The 27,262-nt window shown below is 42.3% G+C and overlaps 1 protein-coding gene across 2 annotated transcripts; it reads right to left on the bottom strand.

Moving 5' to 3' along the window:
* Positions 1 to 1,974: 1,974 nt before the first annotated feature.
* On the bottom strand, positions 1,975 to 25,680 carry LOC148839263 (butyrophilin subfamily 1 member A1-like). 2 transcript variants are annotated; one of them, XM_088930911.1, is made up of 12 exons: positions 25,572 to 25,680; positions 18,901 to 18,960; positions 15,786 to 16,100; positions 14,826 to 15,107; positions 12,037 to 12,156; positions 11,851 to 11,877; positions 10,938 to 10,964; positions 9,700 to 9,726; positions 8,791 to 8,817; positions 7,642 to 7,668; positions 6,993 to 7,022; positions 1,975 to 6,096 (listed from the first exon to the last, which is right to left on the bottom strand). In XM_088930911.1, the coding sequence occupies exons 2-12, from the start codon at positions 18,947 to 18,949 to the stop codon at positions 5,735 to 5,737; spliced, it is 1,293 nt and encodes a 430-aa protein (XP_088787037.1). In that variant the 5' UTR covers positions 18,950 to 18,960; positions 25,572 to 25,680; the 3' UTR covers positions 1,975 to 5,734. The 2 variants fall into 2 exon arrangements, with proteins under 2 accessions (XP_088787037.1, XP_088787028.1); XM_088930902.1 differs by lacking the exon at positions 25,572 to 25,680 and adding an exon at positions 24,858 to 25,048.
* Positions 25,681 to 27,262: the final 1,582 nt, after the last annotated feature.

Raw genomic sequence — 27,262 nt, 5'->3', positions numbered from 1 at the left:
GAAGATTTATATGACTTAATGTGTTTAAAGTTGCCCTAAAAGTAATAGCAAACGTGTGGAATTAAGAACAATTCATAAAGCTTAAAGTTGGAAGAAAAAATACAGACTACTGTTCTCAAAGGGGTCCCCAAATTATGCTATGATCTAGTTTCTAGATTAATGGACACAGAAGTTCCACTTTTTGAAGTTATTTTTGCATAAGAAATGGTGTTTTTAAGCAGGATCCACATGTTAACAACAGAAGCAGTGTGTTAAACTCGGGTTCTGTCCAAATGTGATTCTGTAGTCATGGAATCAAGTCTGGGGAACACTATGGTGCAGTGGTCAGTTTTGCTGCCCGGCAGAACTGGGGCCCTGTTCTGCATGGAGTTTGTATGTTCTCATGTGTTTCTTCTGGGTGCCGTGGTTTTCCACAGCCCAAAGACAAGCTGGAAGTCTTATCGACTTCTGTAAAAACTGGCCCTGCTGTAAAGGAAATGGATTGATGGATAAATCAAGTCTGGAGATCAAATGGGGATTATCCATTGGATTTCATGTTATCTGATTGAACTCATAATTGAGAGACTGATAGGATTTATACGATCTACTTAATGGTTTTCAGTTCCTGAACACATTAGAGGCTGACATTCAGTGACTGTACTTCAAAAGTAACTTAAAATCTTCTTCTTTTCAGTAGGTAAAATGTTTTGTGAGCATTCTAAGCAAGCTACTGACTAGTTAAACAGATCAGCTAAAATAAGAATCAGCAGGTTTGTGGGTCCCCATAGCCAGGCATGGGAACCCCTAGTTTAAACTGTCAAAGGCATTATATATAGCAGTTTAGGGTACCTAAGAGTCAATGGAAAGAAAACTAGAAGTCTATTTACCCTTCCAGCAATCGGGTTTTATACCTGTGCTTTGTACACTGATTTATAGGACCTTCAGTGACTTTTAAATCTAAAATAATGGTGCCAAAGGTGCTTAGCACTCTAAATAGCAGGGTCCAACTCTGGTCCTGGAGGAACACTGTGTTGGCTGCTTTTCATTGTAGCTTAATGGCTTAAATTATCTTGTTTTTATTTAGGTTTTTAACTTTGTTCTTCGGTCAATCCTGAGTGTCAAAATCTCCTACTTCATGAGCACAGCTCCCAACAACTTCAGCACTCACCATGTTCACACAGCCTCTTCTCACGGTGCTCAAAGTTCTTTCTCACTGATACTATCTGATCAGTTGGTGGTGAAAAGACAGGCAGGAAGAACTCTGATCAGATTTGCCCACAGTGGGTATGGGCCTAGCAGTCACGCCCATTGTGGGAGTGCCACTGTATGGGGCACACCCATAATGGGAGTGACACTGTATGGGACACACCCACAACAGCCTTTTTCCTTTTGTAAAGGTTCAGTTGGTAAGGTTTCTGCCAGAACACCTGAATGTGGGCAGATCTGAACCTCAGATATTGGTACATCATTGATACCAGTTACAAATCCCATTTGACCTTCTAAGCACTAAAAGCAAATTTATAAATAGGCACCAAATAGAAATGTGAAAACAATTGATCTGTGATTAAGAACTCAGATGGCACAAAATCCAGAAGCCAGTGTTTCTCCAGGACCAGTGCTGGGGACCACTGGTCTACGGATAGAAAAAAATAAAACGTTCACTGTGGGAGTATTTGAGACCATGCCATTCCCACCTTGTTCTGTTTATCATAAATTCAACCCCCAGTAGGAGCTGTTTAGAGAGAAATTAGGGAGAAAATGCAGATTAAACAAGATAAAGAGAGATTATATCAAGTTCTTTATGTAAAAGTTACACTAAGTACAAGTTAATACACTACAAAAGTCTATAAATAGAAAATAAATATATATATATATTAAGGACATCATGTAGCTCCACTGAATAAAGGCCAGATGGAACAAACACTAGGCGACACTGGGCATTCTCAGAAGCAGGTTTAGGAACCCCTAATATAAGGCCAATGACGACCAATGAAATTTTATTCAGATTTTTATTTTAAAGGTTTTTTACAATAATTCCAGCAGAGGTAATACAATCCTTCTTCACTCTGTACTGATGCTCTTTAATGAGCTTTTAATAAAAAATAAACATCTGAAGACACCTGTTAAAATTCTGTTAAACCATCTACTGGAAATATTCAATTTTGTAATACGAAAAACACTGAGTACAGAAACCCTTCCAAACTACAAGTACAAAAAAACTAAAGCACTAAAACTACTCTACCACTAAAAGCATTTAATACTGGAAAACTGTGATAGGATGCAAATGATGAACATAAAAATGAGAAATTAAAATGATAAAATTCCTTTTAACAATTTGAACCTCATAGCTGACAAAGAAAATGTTCTAAATGCTGGTAATATCCACAATTTTATAGGAAAGATTGACATGATTGTAAAAACACATTTGAGTTGCTGGCTATTGCAAAATTGTACAAAATGATTCAGTGTGTAAAACTGAGAAATCTTTTAAAATCTGAAAACATAAACAGAAATTCGACCAGAAGGTTTTGAAGCAAAGTGAACTGCACACAGGCCCAGCTATAGCAATAAAAAAACTTCTAACGAAGATCTAGAATATTTCTTTAAAAATATGACTTGTGATCCTTATAGCAAAACCCATTAAAAAAACCAAATTTGCTATTTTAGCAAATAGTACCTGCAGTAGTGCGAAGAGGAATAAAATTCATGTCACACACTAAAACGGTAATCCATGTCCCCTGGTTTGTCCCCTGTTCATCTTACAAACAGCTTTTTATACTGGCATAGCCAGTAAACACAGGGATGATCTTTTTCCCCTCTTTTTTTTACAACAATATATACACAATAGAAACTTTTTTTTTAATTCACTTCATAGGGTGCAACACAAAGGGTTCAAAAAACTCCTAAAGGCCACTACAACTGCTTCATGTAAAGTCTCTGCTGCAAGTCTATATAGGGTATACTATACAATTACAATAGCTTTTCCCTATATGAACGTGTTCATCAATAAGCAAGTTGATATCTGTACACATATACAGTATACTGTATATATTGAGTGATATAATGTGTCATTAAATTTGTAGAGATTTACAAGAAGCAACAACAGTGGCACAACACCATACAAAAACAAAGAATGCAATACAATATTTATCCCTGATGTCCATGCACACAGCTGATATTTTTAGTAGAATGCCATAGCATATCATTTGGAGATAACTTCTCTTAAAGTTCACAATAGTTCACATTTTACACATGCTGCTCACAAGTTTGTTTATGTTATTGTGTAATGAAATCCTTGATTGCTTTCTTAAAAGTTTACAGGGAAATGTTAATCATCTAAAAAAGTCGAGAAACACTATGCTAGAAGAGATATGATTAAGCAAACATGCAGCGAAGAGGAAGACTTTGCATCCAACAACTTGGCAACATGCCTGCTGTCCTGCATCTGAACACAGCATATTGCCAGTTTTAGCATGGTACCTGCTATAGCATGTGACCTACAAGCCACTCAGTCTTTTTAAGAGACCAGGATAAAGCTCATTACACACTGCCTGGGAAGATCACTGCGTCTCAGGGAGAGAAACATACCCACAGCACCCAGCACACAGTTCAAATACAGGTGGAGGAAAATGTTCAGCTAGTGTACTCACTTGCACATTGTTCTCAATGGGAATTACAGATATTTTCACTAAAAAAAAAAAAGAAGAGGGCCATTATACTTCATCACTTGACTGTGCATAGAGCTGTAGACAGAGGTGTCATCTCTTCAATACTAATGCTCAAATTACATTGAAATTTGGGACCATAGTTCTTAATGCAACAAAGGGAGTGTTAACAAAAGTGACAAATTGTTTTACACCTTTTACATGAATATATCAGATCTTATCATTGAGGTCACCTGAGGTCATGATTTATGTGTTGGTCCTGTGCAGTAGTCAGGAATGTATGTAAACCTTTCTGCAACCTACTGCAGGCATCATTTCTTAACACGATATGATATAGTTGTTTGCATCTGCATTTCTTAAGACTGCACTTCCCCAGGGCCATTGTACAGGAGGCTAAGGGATCAATCAGACTGGATTCCAGGACAAAACAAAGAGCTGCACTGGAAATCTGGGGGGTGTGCTCACTGTCCTGGTATCAGTTACAAAGAACAGAGGCTCCTTATCAGGGCTCCCCTAACAAAACTACACACATGCACATGCGTGTGAACAAAAACATTTGTACACTTCACATCGAGAGTCCCTTGTTTATACATGCATGCATCGACTACTTCAATGCATGTTGGTTTTATTTGCTCCTCACCAGCAGCCTGTGCTTGATTTGCTTTTGCAGTTAAAGAGCAAAACCAAAAAGAAGCTACTGTGGCCCAGTGTGTTCTGCTTTGTGCCGATAGGCGGACTGCAGTGCCTTTCCTCAAATATAACTTCGGTCTTCACTTACAGCTTCAGGGTGTTTCACTTCCTGATTCCTTCCGGTTATTTTATATTTCCGCTCTCTGCTGTTGGTTTTCCTTCCATATTACAGATCATGGTTGAGTTTAACACACAAATCCTTCCTTAAAAAGCTGGACTTCACCTGGGTTCCTGTCCTCTTTCAGCAGCTGTCTAACGGACAGACGCATGCATTACACCCTTCTCAATATCTCCATGACTCCGATTCTCAGCACAGCTGCTGCATTTCAAAAGAAAAGAAGGTAAAGCCCAAAGGCAGCAGTGACCATGACAAGACTACAAGGCAGCTTGCATGGCTGCTCCCACCATCTCCACAGAGATGTGGGAGACGGAGAGCTGACGTGCTCTTCCTGAGCAGTCAGCAGGTGGCACTTTGCTAAGAGGAGGTCCAGGCTTAGGAATCCAGGAATAACTGGAACAGCAAATCAGGAAGAGATCACAGAGACCAGGCTCTCCCTGTAATAAGAGAATGAGCTGGAGGAGGAATGGGCCAGTGGTCCAGTGTTCTAGGGCCACTAACTCTTTTAGTACTGCACTGGTTCCTAAAGGTCAAGCAAGGGATTACACCTTATTAAACACACTGTAAATGCTGCTTTCTGGTTTTGTCTTTTCCCCCGCAACACGTTTTGTAATGCACTTTTGTAATCATTTCCTACTCAACAGCAACACATGTGCTTGAATGTGAACATTTGACATTGCTTGGAGTTGTGCAAACGCTTTCCTGCGACTGTATATCTGGGATGATGTGCTCAATGTTGGCAACGGTGAAAGCAGGGAGATTTTTCGATAGATTTAGACTATGCATCTTCAAATCCTCCCATGGCTTGGACGTCATGTCTTGTAACTAAGATTCCCTTTTGGCTTGTAATAGTCAGCAGTGTTTCGGCCACAACTGCAGAAACTGTTTTATGTGCCCACTGACCCCACCTGTGTTGTAGCCTGTGAGGCATCTTTTCTCTCAGTTGACTTTGGAACCTGAGAGTTGGGTCTCACACCCTTTGTGACATGGGAGAATTTGATTCTAAAGTATCTGACGGACAAACTTGGTGGGTCACATCAAACTGTCCTGTAAAACTGTGATAATGACAGTGTCTGATGCAATGGGGATATTTTCTCACGTGGTCATTCCAGGCAGTGTGTAATATCCTTCATCTGGGGCAGCTGTAATCCAAGGCCACCTGAAGATGGCACTTTGCAAGCAGAAATAATTTCTTCTTGAATTGGGCAGACGAGCACCAAAGCCCTGAAGCTGCTTGAGAAAAGCGGCCTTCAATTCAAGCGCCCCATCAACCCATACAGCACTACTGGTAGAAAGGCTGAACAGGGCCTTCAAACTTGGCATCGAAGGTGTATAGACGGTGCTTCCTCTCCGCGTCGTAGAAGGTCAGTTGGCCCTCCTTGTAGTCAAGCAGGCAGCCCAGCTTCTTTGGTGGCTCAGCGGGGGTAATGGGGAAAGGTGTGGGCAGCAGGGCACAGTACCCACTGGTCTCACCGCAGGACAGCGCCCAGACGCTGTCGTTCGTGTTGGTGTCCTTGTTGACCGCGACATCCTTCTTCTTCACACCCGCCTTCCACTCCTTCCTGTCCCCAACGTCCACTTCCCAGTAACGGTTCCCATCTGAAAACTCGGGGCCCACCGAGTTCTTCGTCAGCGAGACATTGGCTGGGAAAAAAAACAGATGTGGGTTGGGGGGGGTAGGACGCTGAATTTTGTTATGGCTAGGAACTACACACAATTCATGATCGGATATGCGGGTGCTTGTTGTCATACCTGCTCTCGTCAGAGAACTATAAGTCACACCAGAATTATCACCAATAAAATTAATCCAGTTGATTCATGAGTTACCATAACAACATGCTATGGTTACACAACATGCTACCCCAGTTGTGACCCTATAACAAGGTGACTGCTCAAAGGGTGTGGAAGAGGTTATTGTTGCCATCTTTCCCAGGGGAAGATGGGATTCCCTGTGAACAAGCAACAATCTGTTTATTACCCTGGAGGAAACTGATATTTTAGCCTTCAGGAAATAGTGTGGCCATACTTCTTTTAAAAACGTGAACAGCCCCATCCTATTCTCCCTCAATTTGTGTCATAAAGGTGAAACTCACTGAAACCATGTGTTACTCAGAGGTGGAAGATCACTGCTTTTACCCCAAGACCCTACTACATTATTCATTCAAAACTACACTATTCATTAAAAGAAAATGTTCTGGGTACATGTACACAGTGGGCAAGTGGCTGTTGTTCCATCTTTAATTTCTAGCAAAAGCAGATTTCAAAAACACAGCCAATATGACTTGGGGGACATGATTGATTTTGTTAGTTTTTAGCTGGAGTGATTCAATTGAATTCTTCACCAGAGAGCTTACACTCTTGGTGTAAAAACCCACACTAATCAACATGCCTATCAATTCAGTTTCAGATCTTTCAGGAACATTTCCTTTGGAACACAGACTCCTAGCAAATACATCCATTCCTTTTAAAGACTCTAGAGAGGAGAAGAGATATGGCTGGGACTAAGGAGTGTATTTGGAAGTGAATCACGGCCAGCTTACCAACTTTTTTGCTCTGAATGCGCTTCCACTCTGTATAAAAGAAAGAGGGAAAAACGTTAAAACTGTATCTGAAGTTGGTGACCAAAAACTGCAATCTTATGAGTGCATCATCCTAAATTTTCATCAGAAAATTAAAACCATAATAATGTAATTAATTATGCATGGTAAAAATACTGATATTCATATTTTGGGATTTTAATGGAAATTCAAACAGATCCTACCATCCATATTGCTGAATAAAAAATAGTGTTTTTAGTAGTACCACGCCATGCGTTTTAAGTGCTATTGGAACAAAGTTACTGCAATAAATACCACTTTTAATAGCCAAATTATTAAAAAATGGGTTTGATCACAAGGATTTTAAAAGCCCTCACAGCAGAAAGTGCATTTCTTATTCTAGGTCATGTGGGCTTCATCTATTTCTCCTGGTTGTTCCATCTGCCAGCCAACTTCCAGGACAATCCTAAACCCTTCTAAACACATCAGTTTTTCTCACATAAAGATCAGGAAAAAGCAAAACAACATTTCGTCTTAAAGCGTTCAGTTCACTGCTGAAAACAAATACACCATGTTGACAACACAGGCGTGTTGCTCGCTGTTGGCAGGAGCACAATACCAGCAGACCTCAAAGCTTTGACTTGCAAATTACCTGAATCGTTGACGAGTCGAGCATCAGCTGCAAAATAAATATGTGACTATGAGTGATTCACTTTAACATATGTGAAAATATCTCCATACACGAGACTGAACTCCCTCAACCTGTCCATATATGACAATCCCCTGACAACAGGAATTATTCTTAATGCTCTATTTTGAACTCTTTGTTAGGTTGTAATATCATTTTTTAATAGAACACAGCTTAGAATATTATCACAATGTCATAATCACAAATTGGACTAGAATTCCACATCTTTTGCAATACACCTGAGAATCGCGTTCGCTTTTCTATCGCTTCACACACAGGAGGGGACAAACTTCATCCTACCCACCTGGGTGACAGAGGGCTGTCATTCTGTCCCAACAGCCCCACTGCGCAGTACGTCAGGTGGAGGAGTGAGAGATCACTTCCCCAATTAAACTTGAGGGAGGACAGATTGTACGTGCCCAGAGAGGAATTTAGCCCAGACTCTGGGATTAACATCCCTACTCTTTTAAACACTGCCCCAGAGTCTTTAATGACCACGTTGTTGGGACCTTTCCATATTCCAAATCAAACTGCTGGGATGGCACTAGAGCCTCATGAGCACTTTGATGAACGTCAGATTTCTACAACCTGTCATGTCTTGTATGATTTGCACTGATGACACACAATAGCAACATGTCTGTACAGGCACATGTTATTCGCCTTAACAGCTTTGAGACAGACTCAGTGTCGGGCTCTGCGAGAGAGCTTCAACAGAACATTTTCTGCCTTTAATACGATTATTAAAAAAAAAAACATGAGTGAGATAAGCAGCACCTGCTGCTGCTTTAACGAAAGTCTGTTGTCTAAAATCCTAAAATTCAGCTACAGCAGGAGCCTTATTTTCAGTCCTCTGCATACAGCATGCGAGTAAATATGGAGGTTATCTAGTCAAAATCCTCCACATCCAAGACAAAAACTGCACGGACTTCCTGATGGCTGCTTCTTAAATACGTTCCAGGAAAGGATAACCGTCCCAACGGCTCCAAAGATACAGAAGGGTTTGCTATCTGCAACTAACCTCAAGGTTTCAACAGGAAAATGCAAGACTTAAACTTAGTATTATACTGAAAGAAAGACCTTAAAGCACTCAGTAAGGTATTTGCATGTACTTACAAAGCTCCTTCTTCAGCTTCTCATAGTCTGAAAAGAAAAAAAAAACATGTAACACGAACGACAAGGATAGTGATATCCCTTGTTAGCCCTCAGCTATTAAAAAGGCTGTATATAGTCATATGACAACTACCTAAACAGTCACTCTTTGTACATGACACAGCAGTTTAAAATAATGTTATCTATACAATGGTGTTCTTCCATGTTATTCAATTAATGTTTAATTCGTCTTTTTGAACTGCTAAACTCGTAAAAACTTTCTCTCTGTATCTGGGTTGGGATCAGTCAAACTCAACCTGTGAAGCATTTGTATTCAGAATCTTCATAGGTAAAAAGTCAACCCAGTGGACTTCATCAGAATAAACAGTGAATCATGAACCTGAATCATTTCTTTACACAAAGGGGTGTGGCACTGGGGGACAGGCTACCCAGTCACACTGTTGAAAGTCGCCAGTCTGGCTCACTTCCAGAAACGGCCGAATGAGACTCCTGGATCAGTTCGAAACGAACTACCAAAAGTTAGTTTGCAGCAGCCAACGAAGGTGCCCCTTGCTGGTGCTTGGTATTGTGATATGTTATGTGTTGTGTGTTGTGAAGGACATGTCTTCTGTCACCTTACGGTGGGGCAGCTCGAGGGAAGCACAGTGTTTTGAAGTTGGGCTCAGAGTTTCATTATTCCCTCCATCCACTTTGCAAACCAGATAAGTGCATGAAGGGAATGTGCCTTCTGCCAGGTGCCTTCTCAATAAAAATCAGCTATACGAAGAATTAAAGCCTCTACGTTTAAGTGGATAACACAGTCTCCTCACTTTTGTAACCAAGTCTTAAAATAACTGCAGATTCCAGATCGAGTGGATATTTTATAAAACAACAAACGTGGAATCCAAATTTCTAGAAAAGGGTCGCACATACCTTCCTTGACATTCTTCTTGTCTGTCTCTGTGAAATGAAAGCAAAAGAAACGAAGGCAAGAGTGATGAGTGAATCATGTTGGGTGCTGCTGAAGTTCATCTCTGTTTTGCAAGCAAGCAGGTTTGTGATCGAGTCATGGCCAACAGTGCTGAGGAAGTGGTTTCTGCCCACAGAATTCACAGGATCACAGACCGGATGACGAATTTCAAATGAAATAAAAGTGCCAAGAGCAAGCTTGGTAATTTATTTTGACACATGCAATTGAATTATTCGCCCTTGTCTTGCTCAGACTGGGCAACACTGAAGCCCGAGTCAGGCCCTACCCGTTAAGGAAACTCAGACCTAACCAGGAGAACAAAAGAGTGCAATTAGAAGGAGCCTAAATGTGCCTGCCCTCTTCTGTGCCAACATGAGGTCCCTTAGACATACAAACAGTGACCTACACTACAGCTTGTAGGCTACAGTCGTCTCTATCTCATACTGTCCTGTGTCTGTCCTCCTGTTACATCCCTTCACTCCGCGTGGAAGAACAAGACTCCAGCCAATACCAGGTCTCACCGCTTACTCAAAGGCTTCCATTTCGGACTGGATCTGCTGTTCAGGTGCCTGCTGTGCACTTCACAGATCTTTTGTGGTGGTGCGGCGGTCAGCCCAGCTTCTGGTTCTGGGTTTCTGCCTGGCCATGGGTGCCCAACTGCCTGGAGTCTGCACAATCTCCCGGTTCTTCCCACTTCTCAGAAACGTGCCATCCAGGTCTAACTGGCTATTCTACACTGTCCCTTTTACAATGGCCCTGTGAGGGGAGTGGGAAGCCCTGTGCTCCCTAGACCCCACCTTGCAACCTGTGCCTCCAGAACAGGCTTCAGGTTACTGGGACCCTTGTCAGGAGGTGGCCGATTAAGAAAAACACAATGGAGGGATTTTCTACCATTGCTTCCACTATATTAGCTCCTGCAGTATGCAATTCATTACATTGATAGAGCTGCAAGAGTCTGTATCACTTTACACAGAATGGTCTGTGTTTTGAGAAGTGAAACCCTTCGATGTCACCATGGATATACGTCCTGCCAAACAGCAGCTGCTGAAAACTGCTCCGTTACTGAGTGTTACCGTGCTATATAGCAGGATTGGTGACAATGACTTGCTAAACAGCAAACCATCCTGAGCTAACACAAAATATAGCTCCTGATGAGCTGTAAAATAATTTCTCGTTAATAGAATAATAATGAACATATTACCTGAGTGCTCAAGAAGAGGCTGTCGCTCTGGAAGAAAAAAGGGATATGTTTAGTGCACTGGAGCTTTCACCTTCTTTCAGTTTTGTAAACAACTCAATTGCTTCACTGTAGCTTATTTTCACTTTATAAGTCAACTCTATATAATATAACAATAATCATGTTATATGATGTCTAATACAAGCAGGCTTAGGTAGAAGCTGCAGTAACAATTTATTTGGTGTGGAAAATGTGGAGGAAGTGCACAGATGTTATTCAACATGTCCAAAGATGGTTGATCTCTGAGGATAACAGTTCTGAACACTGCCCCGAAAAAAAAGCTCTTTCAAGAATATATTTGACCTAATCTGGCACTTAAAAGACTAAAAAGATTTGAATACATTTGGTAGGTATCAAACATTTTAAAGGAAGAAATTAGAAACAATACTGATAGTTTTAAGAGGCACAAACACCAGTTACATCTGTCATGTCACCTGGATTCCTGAGGCGAATTCAGCCACAATTATGAATTTCCTATGCTACCTTAAATCTCAAGGGTGAATGAGGTGGCAAAGACCATTTCTAGGGTCTCACATTCCGTTTTCATATATTATGAAGCTGTAAAGGAATTTGTGGATTTCATATAGGTAATTTAAAATCTCCAACAGTTTCTGTGCTAAAAACAAGTAAAAATTATTATTTAGAAACTTATTGGTTCAATGAAGGGTTTAACTCAACAACTGAGGAGGAATCAGAATTCAAAACAAGGAGATACCCTCTTCCCTAAGAAACCGGGCTATCCTGACCAGGTTTTACTGGACAGCTGTAATACTGTTGTGGACTATGTTCTGTTTCATGTAGCTTTCTGAACATGTGTAGAAGAGAAAGGTTGAAAAGTCACAAATCTGTAGTAGTTATACAAGTATGATGCATTTACCAGCTTCTTTGGCCTGTCTTTCTTTCTCTGAAAAGATAAAGAGAACAAAAATACAGCGTTACAACGTGTAGCAAGGAGGAAAGACATTTTCAGGATTCCAACAATGCAATGATTAGATGATACTCTAACTATGATGATGAAGAGAAACACCAAGTCGTGGCTGATGAAGAAGAGGGGGAATCTCACCTTTAATTGCATCTCTCTTCTTCTTGAAAAAGTAGAAGGCCACCGCAGCAGCAATCACAATGAGGAAGAAAACCACCCAAAACGCGATGAGCCAGGGAGAGACATCTGGAGGAAACTCACCTAGTGAACAAAGGATGATTTGACTCTGTTATTACAGCTACTGATTGTGTATTGCCTACTCAACTCAAGGGCAGCATCTTTTGCAGACTGCCTGCAAATTACAACATAAACTGGCAATATAGTAATGTACAACACTGTGCTTTGATTGTCTGAGGATCATTAATATGAACTCCAATACCTGTAGCTAGTGGATAAAAACACCAGGTATTATTTGGCTTAATGGGATTGTATTGTAACTGGGCTGCGTGTACCAGCTATTTATCTTCAGTTTCACTATAATTGAAAAACATAAGGGTCTTGAATTGGCCTGTAGCTGGTTTCAGAATAGTCTAGGTAATGAGCATTTGTTTTTCATGCAACCACACATGGAATGAATCCCTTTAAATCAGTGGCATTATGTCAGAAGTGTTTTTTCAATTCGTCATGTGTTTAGTTCTTCCTAATCATTTCTCTTTCTATTGTATTTTATTGGGAAGCTTTCAGGGCAGAAGAGGCCCAGAGCTTTGGTCATGAAATTAGCCCTATTTTTTTTGTAAGAAAAAGTGTCCTATTCTCTTGTTTTCTTCACTTTTTTATGGCTTTGGAATAACAGGACTCCTGAAAAAAGCTGACTTCTCTGTATTTCAGATGTGATCAGTCCTGTAGAGCCATGCAAGATGAACACTGCCAGACACTAATGTGTTGTTTGTGCCTGCTTCATTCTGAGCCTCTTGTTTTTCAGCTGTCGTAGTTGTTGCAGTTATACGGTGAAGTTGTATTGCTATAGCTAGCTGATGGTTCTGATATGGCATGCACAGAAATGGAATGAGATAAATATTAATCATACAAAATGCATTAAAGCAAAACATAAGAAAAAAAGTTACCAAATGTCATTTTTGGAACTGTGAAATGTATATTCATGCACAAGGAGGCACAGATTCCTACTCCTCTTTTTTCAGTTGATAAAAATCTACTCTAATCTTGCAGGAGAACAGTTCTACCTAGTGGTGAGTTATGCTGATCGCACTTCAAAGAAGTAGGAATGAATACAGAGCACAGTTCACAGTGAAGGAGGCTCAACAGCGTGCTGGATGAATTTCACTTCTTACCCTACAGTGTGGAATTAAACTTGACTTCTCCCTTTCGCAGCCTGTATACTTATCTAGCTTCCTGCTCTAATGGTTTAAAGCGCTCTTTCTTATCTAAATCACTGTTTAATAACACAAACCTTTATTTAAACTGGGCAAATACTGTACTGACAAATCTGAAGGACAGACTGAGCCCATGTTCTTCACAAGACCTTGAGACGTGCTCTTAAAAAAAGTTATTCATAGAAACCAGGCTCTCTGCAGGTTCATTTGAGGCCCCTCCATGTGTTCTCTCTTGGCTGTGTTTATCATGACCTCAATCGCAGCCAAGTTTCACTGCAGGACTGAGATCTACTGGCTCTTGCGATTGATACCACATAATATATGTTGTTTGTATGTAATGTACTGTACGTAATCTTTGACACAGAAACAGGATTTAGGACATGTGCTAAACGTCTTTGTGTTTTGTGGAATTAGAGATAGGCTTGAGGTGTTATGTGGGGTGGCTTTCATTATAACTTTATTAAAAGTGTACGTCTCAGTAAAGAAATAATGCTCCGTTGGGATGCATACCTCAGCTTCACAGGAAGAGCTCCAGGAGGCCTGCACTTTTGGAGGTGTTTCTTGAAGGATAAGGGAATATAAATAGGATGGTGGAAGATCTAAGAGGGGCCACGTTGGAACGAAAGGGTTAACAAACTTATTAATGCGACTCAAAGAGGAACCGAGAGCAGAGAGCAGCACGAGGAGGGAAAACGAAAGCTGAGAGTGAGGAAGTGATCTAAGCTTCAAGAATGCTGGCTAACTGGGTTTCTCACAGAACGTTTGATCAGAGGCTGAATTAATCATGCAGGGGAGCTGGGCCTGCAAAAGATAATATTATCAACTGTGAGAAAGGAAATCAAAAAGCTGCACAACCCAAGAACTGAGGTTCAGGCGATGAGGTGAATAATCCAGGGTGACAAGGATACCTGAGGACTAATGAAAAGTCTGAGGCATGAACTGTAAATGTAGATAAGGCCCAGGAAGAGCTGGGAATCTCTCCCCTCTAGTGAGTGTATGAACACAAACATATCATCTGAGGCGGGGAACTGCATGACCAGAAGTTAACATAGAATGAAAAACTCTGCAAGGACCTGTGATACAGCTGCAGCTTGATCTCTATTGGCATGACAAAGCACACTGGGAGGCATGGGAAAGCACATACAGTAGCTGGGGGACTAGTGGAATGCTCTCAATGACTAAATATTGGAACATGATGGATAGGCGTCAATGCTGAATGCTCAATATTAACTTGCCATTTCTGGTCAAGTAGTCAAACTGGGTGAAGAAGTGCCCAAATCCAGTGATAACCTAGCAGCACAATCCACAGAAAGTCAATAATGCATCCCACTTAACCCCCTGTAACCTTTTGTCCTGGAAGACTCACAGTGGAGATCTCCCAGAGACTGCTGGTATAAAACTGGGCTGGCAGTTGGAGCTCTGAGGGTTACTGGTGCTGTGAATCTTGGTGCATTTCTCACAAAGCTTGGCAAGTGTAAAACCACTCTGAAAGGCCTGTCTCACGAGGTGAACCTCTGCAGATGGGATACACGGGCTCACCAGAGATCTTGAGGGTCTCTTGGGTCTCGGCGCCAAGTGTTGGGTTGTTCATTCTGCAGCTGACTTTCAGCCCCTCCTCAGCGGTCAGGGTGACCTTGCTCTGGACCTGGAGCATGCCTCGTGGGCCCGTCTCCTGCTGGAACTCGGGGTGCAGGGTCTGGCCGTTACTGGCCGTCCAGCTGATGGTAGGCCTTGGGTACCAGCCCTCGGAATTGCAGGACAGAGTCAGCGAGCGGGGCGAGGAAATCTTCTTCATGACAAACACAGGTCGGGATCCCAAATCTAGGAGGGAGAAAAAAGAAGTTAATGAATGGCTCAAGCGATAAACATGTTTTCAAAGCACCGATGAGATCTGTGAGGCCCAGATGTCATGAGCTGGGATCATGTCAATCGCTGACTGTGACTGTGACCTGCGCAGCAATTGTCAGTGCCACAGGGGACAGGGGAAAACATTATTCAGCCTTAACTTGAGAAAAATACAGTTCCCGTGACTTGTAGTAACAGTGTGAGATATGCCTGTCCTCCAACTGGTGCCCACTGCCCTGCCAGGCACAGGAGCTGGCAGCCAATTAAAATGTGAATGGCTTTGGCAAGTGGGCGTACCAGGGCTTTATTCTCCCCGTTCAGTACAGCAGTTGCAGCAGCGAGCCAAATCCCAGAGCAACTCTTACTGCCAAACTGGGGAGAGACGTCAGGAGAAGGGGTGGGGGGGTGTGTGTGGGGGGGGGGGGGGGGAATCAGAAGTAAGATGATAGAGAAGAGAGCGAAGAAGAGAGGAAGGATGAGAGGTTGGCAGGGCAGAAAACAAAGATGAAGACATGGATAGGGGAGAAGCAGGAGCAGGGGGTGAAGACGAAGACAAGGAAGCGTGCAGCTGTGCCGGAAATGGGCACGGCTCACTACAGAACTGCGCGGAGGACCACGGGACAGAATCGGCATTGCGGACACAAGGGAACTCACGTCCGAGCTTGAGCTCCATATTCTTCTTGGCAGACTCGAACTGGCAGGTGTACGTCCCTTTGTCGGTAATGGTGGCATTAGAAAGAATCAGGGAAATGTCTCCCGAGGCTAGCTTCGTGCTGTCAACACTAGCGCGGCCCTCATACCCGCTGTGTGCTGTGCCCTTGTTGCCCAGTTGGGTGTATATAAGCTGCCCATCTTTTTGCCAGCTCACAGTGGAGCTCATCGCGCTCTTTCCTCCCAGTATCTGGCATCCCAAAGTCACCTTCCCCAACAGAGTTCCCAGGACCTCGGATTCTGTCTGCAGCGTGATGTCTGTTGGGAAGAGGAGGAGCAAATGTCAAGCCGGACAGAAATCAAGAGAACATCCATACAAGAGTACATCCAGGGGAGGGCACCCCTGGTCCTTGAGCACCAGGTTACTGCAGGCACCTTTCAGGCAGCACCCGAATAAGGCTTGGAAGGCACAGCTGATTGGACTTCTTACCCACTTGATTGATTCAATCAAGTCAATAAGGTTCAGAGTTTCCTACACCTGATATATACCATCACAAACTGCCATTACCTTAATTAGTAAGTGATGTAGCGGCGAGGCTTAATAATAAGGCAGAATTAAGTGTTTCTGAGCTTCCCAAATGAGGCCCCATTTCTCTGTTCATCTCTGTGGTGCAGCCACAGAGAGACCATTAGTGCAGGGTGATTTAAGGTCCTAGGACAGCTCCCAAAGGGGGATGCACTTAGCTAAGTCTGGCTATCATGATCAATGGTCATCCATTGGCGCCTATCTGTCTAGGGAGTGCCAGATGGACATCTGGACTGCATTACTAAGTGTCAGGACTAAGTGACTCATATCTCACCTTGATCAACCAATCAGGGACTGGTAGGGCTGAGTAACCCACGTGGGACTCTGATGCCCATGGAACTTTCAGCCAATGAATGAGCTGAAGTTCCTCCAGGTAAAAACAGGCAACACAGAGAGCCTGAGAGATTCAGATTCTGGAGATTCAGTAAGATTCTGGAGAGGATTCTGTGGACTGTTCTAAAGGGAATTCAAAGGAGAATTCCAGGGCAGGACGGCCCAGGAGCAGAAGGCTCCCAAGGGCAGGACATTCTCGCAGCGCGCCTCCTGACCATCCCGAGACTCAGCCCGGACAACCACGGAACGGCCAGTGTGTCCGAGTGCCAGAACTTTCCTTTGTTCTAAGAGTCTAGAGTGGAGGTTGCCAGAGAGTAACCAGCAGCAGGCCTCGTGAACAGGTCAGAACTGTGGACAGCTGAATCACTATTCAGAACTAGCGCTTCATCAGGAACGAACCGGTCCTCTTCCTGACCTGCTGGGATCCACAGTTATCTTTTCTCCTGTGCACAAACTTTGCTAGTTAAAGCCAACACTAACTAGCCGGCCAGTGAGCATCTGCAGCGCACCGTCGCAAGCCGCACAGCACAGCCTGGCACCGAGCCAGACAGCGCGGATTGGACAGCAACAGCCTGCAACTGTTTCTTTGTGCCCGCAGGAGATCTGAATCCCCAGAAATTGGATGAGTATTCAACTTCACTGCATTACAGCTCGAGAATTCAATTGTGATCCCAACTAGTTGATATCAATTTAATTCCTAAGAGTTATGTACTTGTTTTGAGTATCTAATGTAGAAGTTATAACCAAGTTCATTTACGAAACGGTCTTAATGAATGATATACTGAACGTATGTCCTCTTGATATGTGTAACACTTTGTAACTGATTGAATATATACCTTTTGTATTCTGATAACCCTCTCGATAAGATCTGGTAGGTTTATATGCATATTCTATGTATTAATAAATGTATCCTCGTGTATTAGTACCTGTGTGTGTGCGTTGTTTGAGTTATGTCGCATGGTTGGATTCTAAAGCCATCAAAAGAATCAACTTTGTGATTTACTGCTACAATTGATAATTGTCTCAGTAAATGCCCAAACCCTACAGAACTGGTGCCTTCAGAGAGCCACAATGTTACATATTTGGCGTCCCTGAACAGCTATGAAACACTACAGTGATATGACTTGTAGTTTTGAAGTACTGGTAAACATCATATTTGGAAATGGCTGGAGGTTAGGTACTATATAGAAAACATGTAAAAAGACTGTGCAACCTGTTATGCCTGCAACATGTGTTAGAGAAGTTCATGACTGCGGAGACTCAGGGCTTCCTGAAGTCAACCAAGGGCAATACTGCATGGAGGGGGAATGATGGGGGGACACACTTGAGCAAAGCAACATGTACTGTACCTTAAGCCTAGAGGAGTCACCCACAATCCAGCTCTCCACTTGCAGATGCACAGAGATGGCTGGAGCACTCTTAAGACCATCAGCAGTAGGGTGAATCCCATTACACACCATTTGCTTTTGATTGGACAGTGTACCTGTAGGTGTGATGGCAGCCTAGAGAATCCTCTGCTCTTCTTGCATTGCATTGCTCTCACTGTGCGATATGAGGGTGTAGTGGTGCGGGAGTATTTCTCATTGTTTGGACTATGTTTTCAAGGGCTCTTCAAGAATCCCTCTTGGGAATTACTGTTAAATAGGCTAACAGGGTGGAAAGGCAAGGTGCAGAGAAATACAATATATACTAAATGGTTAAGACCACTGGATATATATTACAGTGGTAATAAGCTGAGCTTTCAGAGTGTGGAGACTGTATCTCTTAAAACATTTTTTTGTAAAATAAAAAAGAAGCTTTCATGTACACTATGAATTTAGCCAGTTACGTTCAATTCTGTATCATAACGTGTAACTCAAACCACATGCAAGCCTGACTCCAGAGACCCAGCAGTGCATAAGTGTCTTCCTTACCTGTCAATGACGAACATGTGTTGAGACCTTACACTGGAACCACGTGTGTGAACCCCTACTGTAACTGCAGAGCAATACTATGGTACAAAAAGATTTTTTTAAATGTGTCTCATCAACCCCATCTTTGGAATCTCCCAGTTCACAAGCCAGAATTTATGTCAATAATGTTACCAATACTGTACTGTTGTTTAAAAAATTGAACCCTTGCAATACAATAATGAACTTTGGTTGTGCTTCACAACTAAAGTCATTACTACATCTACAAAAATTACAGCAATTCAGTTACCTTGTCCTGAAGCACATATCATTAGGAGAGTGATAAGCCAGATAGTCATCTTTGCGATTCCTGTGGGACAAGAAACAATATTTTTAATGCTAAGTCTTTTAATACCTTTCTGACAAACTATAGCATGTTTCGCTCACAGGATTATCTTTAAGGCATTTGAAGTCCTGTAGCAGGTAAAACAAACACAGAAGAATAACTACAAACAAAAAAAACGTATATTTACATAGTAAGTTATATGCAAAACGTAGGGCAAAATAACATTTATTTGTTGAAAAAATATATATAGGTATTCCTTCCAAACAAGAAGTGTATTTAAGAATAATAAAATAACAATTACAGCAAAAGTTCAAAATATTATAGGAAATACTCTTCAATGTCTGTAATACGAAAAAAACTATTAAACACAAATTATACCATCCACTTTCTAACCTCTTTATCCCCTAAAAGGTTGCAGGGAGCCAGAGCCCATCCCAGCAAGCAACAGGCACATGGCAGGACACACTCTGGACAGGACACCTGGCCATCACAGGGCACACATTCATACCAGGAACAGTTTTCCCACAAACCAGCAGGTCTTTGCACTATGCAAGGAAACCCACACAAACAAGGGGAGGACAAACAAACCCCACACACAAAGCACCAGGGCCCCAGCACTGCAAGACAGCAATTCTAACCACTGCGCCACCATGCAACCCCTCAATACCATCACTTTTTTGCTAAATGCATTGTTGTAAATATTGAGGACAACCAGAAATATGCACAATACAATTAAGTAAATGTGCTGTATAAACAGGTCTGAAGAGTTCTCCACAAGTCAAATATTGCATGCTTGAAATTAGTGTGAAAATAACACCAGCAAATACTGTATGTACATTTGCATCCAACAGTACTATTTTCCATATACAGTATACACACACTACTAAATAATGGAACTGTGTAAACTGTCCCCTTATTTATACATTTAACAAATTTAATCCGTTTTTAGGTAGACCAAATTAAGAATTAAACATTTCAGTGTTCAGCTCCTCAAACATACATTATTTTTTCACTTCCTGATATAAAGTACAGAACATATTATACTATCGTCAAAGGAGAATTAGTTTGTATTTTTAATGTACAGTATGTTATACATATTGACCACCAGATTTGTTAGTACTCCTGATGAAACAAAAAAAAACATTACATGACAGACTGAGTTATGAATTAGATAGCCTTGCTTGAAGAAATTCTAAAAACTTTATTATATTACAATCTTAATCGTTTTGCACAAAGCAAACCATTGCTGTCATAATTCAAGTCCAGTGAACACAATGATCACATTTATTCTCATCCCTGTAGTAAGCATTTGGTAAATCCTCCTCTGGCAGGGATTACACTAACAAGACTGTAGTCTGTAGTGTGCCAAGGGGATCTGGTCTCATGAAAGGGGATTTCTGATGATGACTCTTCCACGTTAAATTACTCAAAGTCCTTCAGACTCTTTGTTTTTCTGTTTATGAACTGACTTCTTGAACCAGAAACCAGAAACATTCATTTGGATTGAGGTCTAGGGATTGAGATGGCCAGCCAGGAACATTTATTGTCAGTGCAGTTAAAACCATTTCTTTATCTATTTGGTTCACTGGACATGCCAGTTTGAAGCTTCACCAGGAGAGGGAATGAGGTGTTTGGTCAAAATATCCTTATATGCGTTACAGTTCATGATAACCCCCTATCCAAACAGTGGGTCCAGGATTTGCACATACAATATCAAACAATCCCAAAACATACCTGATTCCATACCGTGCCCCGAAGTGTTCACTTAACATGAGCTTCACCTTTTTTTACACCAAACATGACATTGATGAGCAAGTCCAAAAATGTCAACTCTCAACCCATGGGCAAGACTACAGATAGAATATAACTATATCTGGACTGCATTTAACATTGAGAAAATTATCCTGCTCTGATGATAAATTTATTTCTAAGGCAAATTCTCAAATTCACTCACGCTTTTAGCTAAGGCAAATATATATTTTCCCAGATATTTACATGAAATGGGATTACTTAAACTATTGCACAAAATTATCTGGATAATTATGACACTTTTCCTGTTAGGTACTGTAGTATTAGTTTTTTGCCATTTTTACAAATGTTATCTGGCTAAATTGAGTATTCAACACACTATTTGATCAGTTTGCCCAGCAAGACTGAAGTTTGACTGTAACTAACATTGTTGTTTGTGCCATTTGTGTCACAAATCTGTCACTGTCAAAATAAACACTATTGTCTTGTGTACAACTAACACTGATTGCTGACTACATGCTCAGTTTACAATAGCAATGTTTAGCGTGACTGAGTCTCAGAGTACAATTGAGCTTGGTTATGTATAGGTTCTCGAGTTCTGTATTGATGCTTGCTTGAATCATTGAAAGTGTGTATTTAACAGGAGACAAAATGATTAATTTGAGAAACGAGACGGATGTGAAGACTTATTGTTTGTTAGTGCAAATCATGTTCGTATTAGTTGCTAAACGTAAAACACTGAAGACTCATCAGAATTGTTGGGCTGGCTCTCTCTTCGTGACTGGTGGTAATTCAAAGGACAATGCGAGTCCAACAGGGGTGTGCGTGCTTCTCATCAGGAAAATGTGCTTCACTGAGGTGCATTGACATGGGTTGGCACCAAGGAGGCACTTGACTGGATCGCTACTCACTTTTCTCCCACCCATTTCCTAACTGCTTTATATGGGTCACAGGGGAGCCGGAGCCTATCCCAGCAAGCAACAGGCACAAGGCAGGATACACCCTGGATGGGACGCCAGTCCACAAACACAGATGCACATATACTCACTTTTAATTTTATCACTTTATCATTTTATTGGCCGTATACAATTTCTTATATTAGGAATTTGCCTTTTCGCATACCCCAACTTGCTCTCCACGAGACACAGACAGGGAAAGTAGCTTGGGGTCAGTGCGCAGGGTCAGCCATTTATATGGCACCCCTGGAGCAGTTGGGGTTAAGGGCCTTGCTCAGGGGCCCAACAGAGTAGGATCCCTCTTCCAGCCACAGGCACAGATCCTTAGCCACAGTACCACTGCACCACCCCGACCAATTCTCACACCAGGACCAATTCTTCCAGGAGCCAATTAACGAAAAAAAAATTTAAAAGGGAACTGCAATCCCAATTTCTCAGACAAGTTATGAAATCATGGTAAAAAAATAAATTCATTGAAGTTATAGGAAATTTCTACAAATTTTGAATTAAGCTCAAAATCGCAAACTAAGCAAAAGTACTGCAAGTCACCATGTTGTCGCAAACCTCTGGTCTCAAGAGTTCGATAGAGTTCGTACGAGTTGCGGCGTGAAGCCGCCCTTCCTGCTCACTAGTCACTATAATGACTAATGTAATGTGATGTACGTGTGAATAAGTACAGGTTGTGCAGCAGACATTTCACTGCAGAAATGTTCCAACGTGGCAAAACCGTTTCGAAGTTGAAAGCAATATGTCACGATCGTAATCCCTCCTCTTAAGGGCGCTCCGGCTCTTTCACATTTTGCAGATTCCGTGCACCTGCCCCCAATCCTGCCCCTCCTTATTTAAACCGGGCGCTCTCGCTACTTGTAACTCTGCATTGGAAGACAGACGCCCTACCTCCACGGCTTGAGGGCATAGGCCTCCTATCGGTGTCCTGACCCAGCTGAGTTTGGGGCTCAGAACGTCTGGCCTCGTCATCCTGTTTTTATTTCCCTGTCCCTGTGCCAGATCCCATTCCGGTTTTTAACTTGATCTTGTTTTCGTCACGGATGGATCACTCGGATTAGGACCCTGGACTTTGCTCTGGATTTCCCCCTGGACTCCCTTGGGCTCGTTTGCCATGTCCACGCCCCCCGCGCACCAGTTCACCGTTGTCACACCCCACCCTGTTTGTCAACCTGCTCTGATCCTCGTCGTCTCCTCCCTGTTGTCCTACTCCACTCACTTCCAGATTATACCGTCTGTACAGAAAGTTTTGTTGGCTTGGAAGGGGACGGAGCAAAGAGCAACGGTGGATTGGGTGCTATGGTTGCTAATTAGTACTGTAAAATACTTTCTATGGTCTGCCTGGTGCGCCCAAACCAAGGACGATGTGAAGAGAAGAGATTGGGAAATATACTGGAGAGTTCATAACGAATTGAAACTGCGAATTAAAAGAGACATTCTACGATGGACATTCCACGCAGCAAAGGACAAGTGGAAGGGTTTAATTTCTTTACTTTCTGTCTCCGATGTACATTGATTGGTTTCGTTTGTTTTCTGTATAATGATTTTGGTTTATGACTGGTTTTGTATTTTCATAATAAAAAAAAAAATACCGTCTGTACAGGGTCCAGAACTACGCATCGAGACACGATATTTCTATTGGATTGAAAGAGATGTTTTTTACAAGCCTGCTCGCTTACAACATCACAGGGCCGCTTCACATCACCAGACGTTTTGTTGCCTCGTTCTGAATTGCAGAACATGACACTGCACATCCCTGGAAATGTCATCTATTGTGGGATGTAAATTGGAGGTTTTTACTAGTTACTGTGTACAGTTGACTTTTATCGTGGTTTCAAATGCACTCGTTAATGCTGATTCTTTCTAACCTGAAATGTCATAAAAGGGAGCGGCAGTACTGTCACCCGGCCAACATCAATGCCAGTGTGCTGGCAATGCCCTACCTATTCACACTGCTGTGGGGCTGTGAGGCTGCTGTGTTTTCTCTCATGTTGAGGTTTCCTCATTCCATATAAAAACGACTACAGCAGGTAGCACAGCCTTGGCGTTTTACATGGGCTAACTACAGCGCCTATGTTACCTAAATCAAGACGCTCCAACCCGCCCCCGAAACTTAATGCAGAGAGCGGGCAGAAAAGAAGCCATAACTAGGAAGTGTCTCCACGCAGCCTTTGACCTGTTGTGTGCAGACTGCTGACTGCATGGTGTCGAAGTCAACACCATTATTTTATTTAGCACCACAATATTGCATTACCACATTACAACGAGAGGAAAAAGAAAGCAGCCCACGGTTTCAGCCCACAAGGCAGTGCACTGCTGGCACTTCAGTGCGGAGTATCGTGAATCTGCAACACCCTCCACTACTTCAAGCACATCCCAAGACAGACAAACGTACACTATTTGCACACTATTTAACACAGGGCTCCACAAGCTTAAACACACTGGTGATTAGGGATACAAAAAACCCTCCAGAAAGCATAATTTCAATTAATTATTTCCAGTTAGCCTCAACATTTTTAAAAGATTGGCACTTACGGTAGACAAGACACATTTGTTATATTGCACTAAAAAAAAAAAATCTACTGGCTACAGGCAAGACCTGGGTTCGAGCCAATGCAGTGAGGCACGAACTAGGGCGGGAGCAGTGAGGGCACAAGCCCTAGAACCCGAATCCGTTACAATAACAAAAGGACAGACAATGAAATATGGGCTAATTCGAAGTCGCAAATGCGAGAATAAAAGTCGAAGTTCGAAATTCCGAGTTTTGAAGTCGCAATTCTGAGATACCATAGCGCGTTTTTTTTTACTCCCTGGCGGAAACGGGCTTCTATACACCTCTGTATACAAAAAGGCAAAAAATTCCTCTCCTTACTGCTGCAACTCGCCTTCTGTCTGCTCATTCTCTCTCATCCTCACTCCGATATTACTAAACTAGGAAGGTATACCTGTTGTCGTCTGAATTAAATTGGCAAACTTTTTTTAGATTTTTTCCTCCTTCTCCGATTCTCTACATATAGTTCTGTAATAGCCATTTTAAGTAGCTCTATCATTGCCCCCCGAGAAGGGTTTTAAGAAGGAGAACATTCGTTTAATGAAAATACGACACCGCGCCCTACTTTATGGTGTTTTTACACACAAGTTTGCGGAGGTTGGCAGACTCCCCATCTCACCGCTCAGCTCCCCCCTCTGCGCTTCTTTCGGGAACCCCACCTTGAGCCCCTTCTTCACCGGGACCGCTCCTCATGAAGTACACCCCTGGGCTCGTGAAGATAGGGGGTTCCCCCCGGCCGACGCCTGTTTCCTCAGCCAGCCAATTCGTCGTCGCAGCAAATAAGACTTGATGGCCGAGTCAACTACCTAAATTACTTACGTAAAATGATCACCCGCACAGCATATGTGATACTTGTTACATGTACAGTACTTAATAATGTTGCAGTAGCTCGCTACGCTGCAAATGTCTTGCGAGGTCAGGTAACAGAACCCGTTTAGTCTTCTGAAAATCTTTGCTACTTCAGCGTGAACTGCAGCATTTTGCGGTTGTCGATTTCAGCAGGTCATTTCATAATCCAAAGATCAAACCTCCACGTCTTTCGTACTCCAAATTTTAAAATTCTTAAAAGGACGCACCCACTGACTAACTTTCGCTTTCGTTTGATGTCAAGGCGAATAATATGATAAATACTGTAGGAAAAAAAGAAAATTACTACATATACTCCCGCATGTGCATATTTTAATCCAACAAATAAAAACTTTACAAACGTTAATTTGCGTAAAGTACCTAAATCATAAAAAACATTGTTTGACGATATCGAAAGTGAAAATAGTTTTACTCAAAATAAGCTTTTTGTTTAAATTTAGACGGTGGAAAGGTCTTATCTAAACAAAAACAACCAATGTACGTTTTTAATACAAATGACAATTTACCTGAAACACGGTTTCAGTGTGGGGAAAAAAGTCAAACCCCGGAAAGGAGCCCTTACGCCCTGTAGCAGCACCGCTCCGCGGGAGGCACGCCAGTAGTATGGGGAGTATCGAGTCAACAGAAGAAAACAAATTTCGGGTTTAGACACCGACCAATCACACAGCTCCTCCGCCAGCGTCAGATAGTTCGGTTACACTGCCTCGGCTCCGCACTAACTAGCACGTACAGGTACATGCTTTTCTCCCTGTTCGCAATTACAATGGAACGGTTTTTCTAGGAAACTCAATGTCGCATTAAAGGGATAAACAAGTTCACTGGAACTGAGGGCCGGCGCGGAGCAAGAGGGCGATATATTTATATTTTTTAAAAACACGTTTTGGGTGTCGTTGTACAGACAGCTAGCATTCTGTTATTAACTCAATAACATTTTAACACAGCGTTCATCCTCGAGTCATAGGGTTACCAAATTGGGTGTAGCGTCCTGTGGACTGCGTTTGTGTTAGTTACGCATATTGCAACGATATATGTTTTCCCTTTGCGCATACGGTGGTGTATTAAGAGAGGCAGGAGACTGGAACTGCAGCTCACTAGTTCTCTTGCCCTTCTCTGGTACACGGACGTGTTGGTCTCTTTGAGAGGAGAGGCAAGTAATAATAATAATAATAATAATAATTAATAATAATAATAAACTTTATTTTATATAGCAGCTTTAAAGGTGGCTTCTCAAAGCGCTTTACAGAATGACAACAACAATAAATAAAAAAGAATACACAAGATAAAACACAATTACAATACACAGAGGAGACTGTAGTTGGTGGTACTACAGTAAGTATAGTAGGAGCAGAGGGGTAAATATTGGAACCAGTTAAGTAAAGGCTCTTCTAAAGAAGAAGGTTTTGAGTCTGGATTTGAAGGAGTTCAGAGCAGGTGACTCTTTTAAACCTTGGGGAGAGAGTTCCAGAGCTTGGGAGCATAACGGGAGAAGGGCGTGTCACCCATAGAATGTAGATGGGCTTGGGGGACAGTTAGGAGACCAGAATTACAGGTACAGTAGAAGAGCAAAGGATGCGAGTTGGGGAGTAGGGCCAAGAGAGGAGAGAGAGAGACACAGGAACGGCTGCAACAGCTCAGCTTTGGAGTTAGGCGAGAGAAAGAGAAAGGAAAAGGGGGACTCTATTTACAGAGGCAGGGAAATTGGAAATGAGTCTGCAAAATTGAAGGAAAGGGTTTAGGGTTCAGAGGCTCCCAGACAGACCATTCCAGGGGTGGGATGCTAAAATATAATAGCCGGTGTTTTTGTCAGGATTTGTTGTGGTTTCCTTTTTTCCTCCTTGTGTCTGCTAACCTCCTTTAAGCAGGGCAACTACACACTGTTTGCCTAGACGTCCATCAGCTAAATGAATTCCGTAAAATTAAATTAAAATACTGAGTACATAAATCCTGATATGTAAAAAGTGCCAAACTACGTAGTCCACGCTTTAAGGTGTGTGTGTGGGGGGAGGGGCTGTGTTGTATTTGACCCCGGGTTCGACCTGGCCATTCCCAGCCCTCACTCGGGTCCTGCAGTTCCAGCTAGAAAGAGGGTTTGTAACCCTCAGCCAGTGGGGTGGGAGGGAGGACACAGGACTCGGGACAGTGGTTGGAGACAGAGGCTCGATGCTCTCTTCTGTCCCTTCCCTGGTGTACCAGATCT

The sequence above is a fragment of the Atractosteus spatula genome, chromosome 2 (genome assembly GCF_055471065.1).
Source record: "Atractosteus spatula isolate fAtrSpa1 chromosome 2, fAtrSpa1.hap1, whole genome shotgun sequence".
Taxonomy (NCBI): domain Eukaryota; kingdom Metazoa; phylum Chordata; class Actinopteri; order Semionotiformes; family Lepisosteidae; genus Atractosteus; species Atractosteus spatula.
Note: the sequence above shows the minus strand (reverse complement) of the source record. Positions and strands in the feature narration are given on the sequence as shown.